The 12,034-nt window shown below is 32.8% G+C and overlaps 1 protein-coding gene across 2 annotated transcripts in view; it reads right to left on the reverse strand.

Annotated features, from left to right (window-relative positions):
• DYNC2H1 (dynein cytoplasmic 2 heavy chain 1) overlaps positions 1 to 12,034 on the reverse strand; it is a 387,437-nt gene that overhangs the window by 155,243 nt on the left and 220,160 nt on the right. For both annotated transcript variants that reach the window (XM_081279719.1, XM_081279718.1), the window contains 2 exons: positions 8,134 to 8,289; positions 2,574 to 2,649 (listed from right to left, as the gene is read on the reverse strand). In XM_081279719.1, coding sequence (XP_081135845.1) covers positions 2,574 to 2,649; positions 8,134 to 8,289 — 232 coding nt within the window. The remainder of the gene's footprint in view (positions 1 to 2,573; positions 2,650 to 8,133; positions 8,290 to 12,034) is intronic.

Raw genomic sequence — 12,034 nt, forward strand, 5'->3', positions numbered from 1 at the left:
CCCCATTACCTTCTTTGCCCTTCCCCTCCCCTTGATGCCCTTCTTGTCTTCTAATAATTTCCCTTCTACTTTCATGTCTTTTTCCCCCTGCTAGATTCCACATGAGAGAAATTACACAATACTGTCTTTCTGTGTCTGGCTTATTTTACTTAACATTATGATCTCCAGTTCCATTCATTCTCCTGAAAATGACAGTATTTCATTCTTCTTTATGATCCAATAATACTCTGGTATATATTTATGTGTATATACATATGTGTATATATCCATTTGTATATATTACATATATGTATATATCCAGTTATCCATTGATGGGCACTTAGGCTGATTCTATAACTTGCTAATTAAAAACTGTGCCATAATCAACATGGCAGGTATCTCTACAGTATACTGACTTTAATACCTAAATACCCCACAAAATATATCCATATATTCATCTAAAGCTAGCACAGTATTAATCTTCTCAAACTGAAAACTACCCACATGTCCATCAACAGAAGTACCTATAATCGAACAGCATTCTAAATAGCCTTGACAATACATGGACTACAAATATATGCAACCACAATCTATCACATATAATTTTAAATGAAAGAACCTAATTACTAAAGGATACATGCTATATAATCCCAGTTTTACAAAAATAAGCAAAACTAATATATAGAATTAGGTATCTGACATCAACTCAAGAGCTGGGATGGGGAATATAGGGAAGGGTAGTGACTGGAAAGCAGCACTGCATGGAATGTAAACTGGGGTAATTATTCGTAATGTTCTGTTTCTTGATTAAGATGCTGGCTACAGTGGTAAGTTCCATTTTTTAAAATTTCACTGAGCTAAATGTTATAAGTAATTTTTGACATATTGTGCTTCATTAATAAGTTTTTTTAAAACCTAAAATGTAACATTTAAAATGGGACTTGGCCACATCCTAGATATCTATCACTATCCTTTTGCCAAACATGTATAACAGAAAAATTTCTTATGTTTTTTGATGGACTAGGTACTGTTACAGATGTAAACAAGACAAAGACCTTAATTTACTGTAGATTATGTTCTAGTGGAAAGGCAGAAACAAAAAACAAATGAGTAAAGAAACAAAAAAACTATTAAATAGAACTAATGTATTAAAACAATACAACAAAACAAAAACAGAATTATTTAAAAAATTACTTTGGATTCAGTGCTAAGAAAATTTTCTGATGGGACTATTAGAGTGAATCTCATGAAAATCAAAGGGAGATCAATAGAGGAAAGCGGTGGGAGATGGAGGAGGGAGTGCTGAGGAGTGATATTGGTCAAATTATGTTATTATATTGTGTGCATGCATGAACTTATAACAACAAATCCCTTCGGTATGTACAACTATAATGCACTAATAAGAAAAAAATGTGGGGAAGAAAAACAAAAAGTTTTCTGAAATACTTCTAAGATATAGACGACAGGAAGAGACAAAACATTAAAAAAAAACTTGAGATGCTGTGATAGAAAGAGTATCTACTAACACCTATAAATAGAAATAAGACTGATTATTTGAAGTACACAAGGTCAACAAGTGTGGCTATATGCTTTAAAGAGAAAATACATGGTTTTACTTACTTTTCTAAAACTAGAGTTAGTTTATAGAGAATGTTTGAAAGCATGCTAAAGTAGAAGAAAGAAGATAAGAAATTACAACTTAGAAAATTAAAGCTTTAATGAAATTAAGAAGAATTCAACAGAATCATAATATGATCTGGAAATGGAAGAGAGAGAAAGTGACAAAGCACTGGAGGCTTGAGGGTGAGGGGAAAAAAAAGAATCTGGGGTGATTCATAGGCCTTAACCTTGAAAAAGTACATGAAGGATGCCATCTACTGAAATAAGGCAAACTAGGAAGAGTAGCTTGGCTAGGTGGCAGGGTTCAGAAAAGAGAAGGGAGACCGAAATTAAGAATTCTGCTTATGACATTCCTACGTTTAAGATTGTATTGACCTACTCTGTTTTCTAATCCATCGCTGGTCTAACCTCTAGTGTCCACTTGCCTCAGCCCTACACAAAAAAATTTAGGGATTTCACTGTTCCTGTCTTAGGAGGTAAAGAGCTAAATGACCTTACAGAATTGAGTGATATAATCTTTTTTGCTGCACTATTTCAGTATGTTATTTGTATCTTCAATCCCACTTAATAATTTAACCAAGGCTCTACAAATCATTGGTACTATCAGCCTTAGATTAATACATTTGAATTTTAAAAGTTCCCTGGAAAGAGATCTGAATAACTCAGTTGAAGCCTAAAGTTTTTATATGCCAAAAAGTGAAGACAAGATCTTTCTAGTTTTCTGCTTCCTGAGAAATACAGATAAATCAGAAATCAAATGGGCTATATCAAAACCAATGACAAGAACAGAATATATCAGAATCCAGATAACAACAGACATGGCAGTCAGGATACAAAATACTCAAAAAAAAAAAAAAAGACAATCAAATTTTGTGACATGACATGAAGCCAGTTCTGGTTCTGGAAAATATTAATAACATTACAAATTGAATTTATCATAACACCAGAAACACAAAAGTTTTTTTAGAACTTACCATTAAAGAGTCTGTCAATAATGTTGTACCCAGCCCGAAGATCTGATAAAGAAAACTCATAAAACTTGGTCCAACCCTACCAAAACAAATTTAAAAAATAGTAAAGAATTAAGCAGTGTTCAAAGGCAATGTATGAAGAGAAGGGAAACTGCATGGAAATGGAAGGAGACCTTCATGGTTATACAAAATTACATACAAGAGGAAATGAGGGGAAAGGGGGAAAAAAAAAACAAGGGGGAGAAATGAATTACAGTAGATGGGGTAGAGAGAGAAGATGGGAGGGGAGGGGATGGGGGATAGTAGAGGATAGGAAAGGCAGCAGAATACAACAGACACTAGTATATCAATATGTAAAACAGTGGATGTGTAACTGATGTGATGCTGCAATCTGTATACGGGGTAAAAATGGGAGTTCATAACCCACTTGAATCAAAGTGTGAAATATGATATGTCAAGAACTATGTAATGTTTTGAACAACCAACAATAAAAATTAAAGGAAAAAAAAACAAAGGCAATGTATGTACACATAAAATGTGTTCAGTATACACTAAAAAAAAATACAAATTCTGAGAATTTATAATAAAACCAATATACAATATATCTAAAATAACAGTAATTTAAAAATATACAGACCTCTAAAGCATGAAAAGTACTATAATAATACAATAATTTATTGTATATATTTATCATATTATATTAATATAATTTGTTTTTATCATTTAAGTATATACAGTCATAGAACAAACTGGCATAAATTTTTATTCTATATACTATGTATACAGTGACATATTTTCTATAATCAGTTTCAGGAGTACAGATTTTCCCCACAAACATGAAAACAAATATTCAAGAGTCCCCAAAACATATAATATTATTTCTCTGCATTCATTGGTACTGAATCAACAAAGCAGCATAGAAAAATGTTCATAGAGCTCAACATTGTATATAAAATAATATAAAACAGGATTTCTGATTTCTAATGGGCTATAACTAATTATGAAATCAGGTAATTTCAAACTAAAATGCTTGAGACTTGAATAGTACTTAGGAATATTAATACAAATTACATGTATTCATCATTCAACAAATATTTCTTAAATGTGTATTATAGGTGAGACTCTGGGAATATAAGTAAACCTGAAAATAGGTAATCTCTACTCTCATGTAGCCTTCAGTCAAATGTAGGGAGGAGTGAGATAAAGACCATCATTCAAATGCATGTATGATTACAAAGTATAATAAATTTGATGTAAAGAAACCTACTTCGTATAAATAAGAAAGAGATCTGATCCAATCTAAGAGGTGAGAAAAGTCCTACTGACAATGAAGAGTATAGAATAGGTAAAAAACAAAAGTAGACAGATTTTAAAAGTTGTTAGGAAAAAAATTAACTGAATTTTTGTATTAGATATTAATGGAGAGTGAGGATACCAAAAAGGAGAGCAATTAAGAATGATTTCTATGCTTATGTTTTCAAATGGAAGGTGGATATTCACTAATATGTGGAACACTGAAAGAATATGATGTTTGGGAAGAAATTATCCTGAGATAAATAAAGAAAATTTTAACAAATCTTTTAAACAAAACTCATTAAAAAAAAGACACCAAACTTTTGGAGTGCACACTCCATACCAGGCACCGTTTAAGTCATGACAATAAAGCAATGAACAAAAGAAATAAAATCTGAAAAAAAAATCTGTGTTCCTGCTACAAGACCTAGAAAAGGTGTATTTACCAAAATATATGGATTTTCAATCATTTGAGACATCCAACTGGCATATTTGTACATGCACATAACATACTTTAGAAAATTTCATTCCCCAGTATCTCTCCTTGACCTTTCCTCATCCCTGCTCCTTCCCTTTCCTCCACCCATCTGGTCTCCTTTTTATTTTCATGAGATCCCTTTTGTTGCTTCTTTCCCTCTAGCTTCTACATATAAAAAAAAAAACAAAAAACAAAAACAAACTATGACCCTTGACTTTCTGTATCTGACTTATGTCACTTAAGATGATGCTCTCCATCTCCAGTTCTATCCATTTTCCTGGAAATGACATTATTTCATTCTTTATGTCCTATAATATTTTAACTAAACTTTTCTACCAACTCAAAACAAATTCTTAGTAAGATTTTTTATGTCATTCTATTAGACCTTATTTGTAAAAAGAAACAACCTTTGAAAATATATTAAACATTAATATTTTTAAGAAACCCAAACTCAAAAGACTGCAGCCATCAATATTACTTAATACATATTCTTATGATATGGTACCTAGCAGCTAAGTAGTAATCTACATCTTGTCTGCTTTCACCTCTAACTATGATTTTTATGAGACAAGACTTCCAATGTGAAAAATATATATATTTTCAAGCTTTTTTGTGGAAAAGTGAACTACTATGTCCTCTATGAAAAACAACTTGGTAAAACTTATGAATTTGGGGGGGGGGAGAAATCTATTAACTCAAACATTCCACATTTAGGAACAAGCCACTATTAAATGTTAAATGAAGCATACGGATAAAAATTGTAACATTTTTCACATTAGCACAGATTTAAAAAAATGTCCTTTCAATATGAGTTTAAAAAATGCACATCAGTCTAATGCAATATAAATGTAAAATTTGGCATAACTATATACATGGATAATTTCTAAAATATAGTATTTTAAAAAGTAAGATAGACATATTTGTAATATGCTACCATTTGAGTTACAAAGAACATTAGTGTATATGTATGAATTCATAAAATGTTTTTATATCTAATATCACTAAAGAATACCCAAAAAACAGTTTACAATGCTACCCATGGAATGGAAACTCAGGGGCAGGAGTATATGAAGGGAGGAGACTAACTCCCATTAAAAAAATTTCTTTAGCTTTTAAATTTACACTATGTACATGTATGATAACACACAATAAAATTTAACTTCACTTTAAACATAACTTATCAGTAAAATTAATTCTTCATCTCTCAGTCAAGATTATTTGCCACAGAAGGCCAAGGACTGATGTCAGAGAAGTTAATAGCAAAGGATTTACAGGAAGATATTCCAACCCTTTTCAGAACTATACAGCTTTTTAGGTATGATGCCTTGAGAAGTTAATTATTATTGACATGCATTTCCTCTTTGTAAACTTAATAAGTATGTGCTTTCAATAATCATAATATGTAAATTATATGATGTAATGCAATACTATAATTATTTACTATTCCACCTGTTTGACAAAATATTTCCCAGGCTATATGCCCGTCACCATGTTAAGCACCTCCAAATATACATTATTTTATTTAATCCCTACAACAAAGACAAATATAATCATTGTTCTCATTCTATAGTTACACAAAGTGAATGGGGCAGTGGTGTTTATTGGGGTGAAATTAGTTTATTCATGATCACAAAGCAAGGTTCTTGAGTCAAGACTCAAACCCAAGTCTGTCTAACTACAGATTCTATTCTCTTGTTTTGACATGTAACTGAAATTGAGAGGCTAAAAGGGTAGAAAGATGAGGAGAACAGGTGGGAGATAGCTTCCCAGTAGAACTGGGCAAAGTTAAATAAAGAGAATGGAAAAAAATAAATATAGAAGAGTTCATGGCAGAGATAGTCATTTAGCAAGAATGGAGCATTAGTACCAGCTATGAGTGCCATGGCAATGGAAAAGTGCAATTTATTGGTTGATTTATTTAAGTGCAATTTATTTAATGAGAAAGAGCTTGATAAATTCAAAACCTTAAAGAAGTCCAGTGTGACAGAAGAGTAGAGTACAAGTAAGATGTGGGGCAAGAGAGGAGGTTGAAGAGAACAGTAGATCTTTCCTTCTGGACTATAATAAGAAATCTGCAAGATGTTTCCACTAGTACAACAGAAAGCCATCAGATGAGTTTTAAGCATAGTGAAAGAATAATCAAACTCACATATGAGGAAAATATTCTAGTTGGTGAATGTAAAAACAAAATTTAAAAACCCAACCAAATAACAACAACGACAAAAGGAACAATACTTATTAGTAAGGCAAGACCAGAAATACAGGTAAGTGAGATGAAGCCTAGAAATAATAGGGAAGACTTGTACATGGAGTAGAGTTGTACTTTGAAATCAGAATAATACTTGATCATGTACTGGTAGGGAAATTAAGAGATAAAAACAAGTCCTACAATTCTATCTTGAGGAAGATGGGGATCAATGCCTTTTATCAAGAAGAATATATTAAAGGAAAAACAGGCATAGGAAAACCAGTTTTTGAAGTTTGAGATGTTTGTGAGTAGTTAATCATAAAAATGATATCTAATACTTACTGAGTAAATATGAGATGTGAAATAGATAACTGAATATAGTCTGAAACTTTGAAAAGATTGAATTGGAGATATAAATGTATGAATCACAAGCCAAATCATGATATGATCCTAGCTATTTATATTACACTATAAGAATATTCTAATCAACAAATGGGCAAAGGACCTGAACAGACACCTCTCAGAGGAGGATATACAATCAATCAATAAGTACATGAAAAAATGCTCACCATCTCTAGCAGTCAGAGAAATGCAAATCAAAACCACCCTAAGATACCATTTCACTCCAGTAAGATTGGCAGCCACTATGAAGTCAAACAACAACAAGTGCTGGAGAGGTTGTGGAGAAAAGGGTACACTTGTACATTGCTGGTGGGACTGCAAATTGGTGCGGCCAATTTGGAAAGCAGTTTGGAGATTCCTGGGAAAGATGGGAATGGAACCACCATTTGACCCTGCTATTGCCCTTCTTGGACTATTCCGTGAAGACCTTAAAAGAGCATGCTACAGGGATACTGCCACATCGATGTTCATAGCAGCACAATTCACAATTGCTAGACTGTGGAACCAACCCAGATGCCCCTCAGTAGATGAATGGATAAAAAAAATGTGGCATCTATACACAATGGAGTACTATGCAGCAATAAAAAATGACAAAATCATAGAATTTGCTGGGAAATGGACAGCACTAGAGCAGATTATGCTTAGTGAAGCTAGCCAATCCCTAAAAAACAAGTGCCAAATGTCTTCTTTGATATAATGAGAGCAACTATGAACAGAGCAGGGAGGAAGAGTAGGAAGAAAAGAGTAACTTTAATCAGTGACATGAGATGGGAGGGAAAGGGAGAGATGAGAAAAATTGCATGGAAATGAAGGGAGACCCTCATTGCTATACAAAATTACATATAAGAGGCTGGGTGGGGAATGGGAAAATAAATAAGGAGGGAGATGGATTACAGTAGATGGGGTAGAGAGAGTAAAAGGGAGGGGAGGGGAGGGGGGATAGTGGGGGATAGGAAAGGGAGCAGAGTACAACAATTACCAATAGGGCATTATGTAAAATTGTGGATGTGTAACCGATGTGACTCTGCAATCTGCATTTGGGGTAAAATTGGGAGTTCATAACCCACTTCAGTCTAATGTATGAAGTATGATATGTCAAGTGCTTTGTAACGTTGTGAACAACCAATTAAAAAAAATTAAAAAAATAAAAGAATATTCTAATAAAATGCAAAGTTTTGACTATTTAAGACATTCTTAATTACCTGTGGAATATAATTTCTTCTTTCTTGACATGCAGCATGAAACCATGCAAAACTAAAGAGAGCATGAGCTCGATATATATTATCTTTTTTGCTAATTTGTTCAGGAGTCCAAGAATCATAAGTACGCATTAAATTCTTCTTCAAACCTGGAGGTGACTAAAGAAATTAACGGACATTCTATTATTTAAAATATTACAAATAACTATATTTATCATATTTAAGAACACATTTTAGTGAATAGATTTTCACCACTTACCAAGTTTGATTTGTTACTTCAAAATGTACAAATATAAAATGAGTTTTGAACACCTTATATCTAACAGTTCATTTTAATTATAAATCCAGAATACAACCAATAGTTTTCAAAACAGCCAAGTTTTACATGATCATTAAGTTGTTTTGTTGTTATTGAAATAAAATCATTATTTATAATACTGGGATACTCATTGGTATAGGGCAGATATTTGGGATTAATATGCCATTTATCCCTCATTAATTGTTATTTGAATTTCCATGAGGACTATAATGTACCATTTACACATAATGTAAACTGATTTGTCTTGAGCATTAGTCCACCAAAGTTAAAGTGGGTATTACCAGACATTGCTAAGCAACTGAGTACAAATACAAAAAAAGGAATTGACATTGTATATTGGACTAGTACTCAGTCAAAAAATGCTCATCTACAAGCATTAGGACTGTATGTTATATATCTGTATATATTATATCAGAATAATAAAAATAAAGTATTCAAATCCTTAGAAAAAAGAATACTATTTAATAATGCATGATATTGGGCTGGGGCTGGGGCTTAGCAGTCATTCGCCTAGCACATGCGAGACCCTGGGTTCGATCCTCAGCACCACATTAAAAAATAAAATAAAATAAAGATACTGTGTCCACCTAAAAAACAAATAAATAAACAAACAAACAAATAAAATAATGTATGATATTAATAGGAAACTAAACAACTTAGAGTCTTCTTCAAAAGGTGCTATAATATACATTATACAAATTAATAAACCATGTACAACAAATTAGAAAATCATAATAGAATATTTCAAAAATAACAAAACCACTAGGATGCCAAAATACAAGATAAGGAAAAAAGTTATACTCACCTACAAATTCACAGACTTAATTTAATTTCAATATTAGTACAAGTAAATATGAAGCATTAAGCATTTTGACCTATTAAGCATTCAGCTTAAAAAATCAGAAAAAAAAAGAAAAGTAAAGAAAACAAAGAGGATGAAATACAGAATTAAAGATGGAAATTCAGTGAATAGAAAAAATAAAAAATAATATGAATATAAGCATGACATTAGTAATTTGGAAAAAAAAACTTTAAACAACTCTGGCAACTAATCGAAACAGAAGAAAAAAATGGACATTTAATATGTTTTAAAGATTGGCTGGGTGCAGTGGCGCAGGCCTGTAATTCCAGCAGCTCAGGAGACTGAGACAGGAGCATTGCAAGTTCAAAGCCAGCCTCAGTAAAAGTGAGGCACTACACTTCTCAGAAGACGATAAACAATCAATCAACAAATACATGAAAAAATGTTCAACATCTCTAGTAATTAGAGAAATGCAAAAAAAAAAAAAAAAAAAAAACTACTCTTAAGATTTCATTTCACTCCAGTCAGAATGGCAACTATTAAGAATACAAACAACAATAAGTGTCCTCGAGGATGTGGGGAAAAGGTACCCTTATACATTGCTGGTGGGACTGCAAATTGGTGCAGCCAATATGGAAAGCAGTATGGCGATTCCTTGGAAATCTGGGAATGGAACAACCATTTGACCCAGCTGTCCCTCTCCTCAGTCTATACCCAAAGGACTTAAATACAGCATACTACAAGGACACAGCCATATCAATGTTTACAGCTGCACAATTCACAATAGCTAAACTGTGGAACCAACCTAGATGCCCTCAGTAGATGAATGGATACAGAAAATGTGGTATATATACACAATGGAATATTATTCAGCAATAAAAGAAAATAAAATCGGGGCATTTGCAGGTAAATTGATGGAGTTAGAGAAATTAATGCTAAGAGAAGTTAGCCAATCCCAAAACACCAAATGCCAAATGTTTTCTCTGATATAAGGATGCTAATTCATAATGGGGTTGTCAGGGGGAGCATGGGAGGATCAAACTCTACATAGGGCAAAGGGGTGAGAGAGAAGGGAAGGGACATGGGGCTAGAAAAGACAGTGGAGTGATACCTAAGTACAAGTATGAAGACACGAATGGTGTGACTATACTTTGTATACAACCAGAGATATGAAAATTTGTGCTCTATGTGTGTAATAAGAAATATAATGCATTCTGCTTCCATATATAACAAATTAGAATAATAAATAAATTAAAAATTTTTTAAAAAGTGAAGCACTAAGCAACTCAGTGAGACCCTGTCTCTAAATAAAATACAAAATAGGTATGAGGATGTGGCTCAGTGGTTGAGTGCCCCTGAGTTCAATCCCTAGTACCCCCCCCCCAAAAAAAAAAAAGATTATAAGTGTGTCATGAGGACATTATAGACATACATACACATAATAATTTTGAAATTCTCTATGAGCTATACCTTAGGAAATAGTGAAGTTTAGTCCTTACTTTTATATCACATGCAAAAATTAAATCCAAATGGATTGAATACCTAAACATAAGACCCAAAATTATAATTCCTAGAAGAAAATATAGGAGAAAAGCTTCATGACATTGGATTTGGCAAGGATTTCTTAGCTATGACTCCAAAAAACATGGACAAAAAAAGGCAGAGCAGATAATGGAACTGCATTAAATTTAAAAATTTATGTGAAGCAAAAACCACCACCAACAAAAGTAACCAACAAAAAAATAAGGCAATATGGGAATAGGAGAAAATATCTGCCAACCATCTATTTGATAAGAATGTGTAGAGAGGATAGAGGTGCTTTGGCACACACCTGTAATCCCTGTGACTCAGCAATCTAAGGCAGGAGGAAACCAAGTTCAAGGCCAGCCCCAACAAATTAGCAAGGTCCTAAGCAACTTAGTGAGATCCTATTTCAAAATAAAAAGAGCTAGGGATATAGCTCAGAGGTAAAGCACTCCTGGGTTCAATCTATAGTACCAAAAAAACCAAAAAACAAACAATACCAACCAACAACAAAAATTATATATATTTTATATACATGTGTATGAGAACCCTTACAAAAACAGAAATACTCCAATTAGAAAAGAGAAAACACCATTATCAAACATTTCTCCAAAGAAAATACACAAATGTCCAATGAGCACATGAAAAGATGCAAAACATCACTAATCACTAGGAAAATGCAAGTCAAAACCACAAGGTAGGGGCTGGGGATGTGGCTCAAGCGGTAGCGCGCTCGCCTGGCATGCGTGCGGCCCGGGTTCGATCCTCAGCACCACATACAAACAAAGATGTTGTGTCCACCGAGATCTAAAAAATAAATATTAAAAATTCTCTCTCTCTCTCTCTCTCTCTCCTCTCTCACTCTCTCTTTAAAAAAAAAAAAAAAAAAAAAAAACACAAGGTATCATTTAACTCCAGTAAGGATAATCACTATTTAGAAAAGAGAAAAAATTTTAAAAATAAATAATAATTAAAAAAAAAACAGAAAATCAGTGTTGGCAACAATGTAGAGAAATAGTGAACTGTTACTGGGAATCCAAAATGATACAATCACTATGAAGAACAATATACAGGTTCCTCAAAAAGCTAAAAATGGAAATAGCATATGATCTAGAAAGTCCAATTCTAGGTATATATCCAAAATAATTGAAAACAGAATTTTGAACTTATCCACTGTATTATACGTAATAGCCAAGAAGTAGAAGACCTAAAAGCTCATTGGTGAATGAATGGATAAAGTGTGGTATATACATATAATG

Source organism: Spermophilus citellus (assembly GCF_964194105.1).
Source record: "Spermophilus citellus genome assembly, chromosome: 2".
Classification (NCBI taxonomy): domain Eukaryota; kingdom Metazoa; phylum Chordata; class Mammalia; order Rodentia; family Sciuridae; genus Spermophilus; species Spermophilus citellus.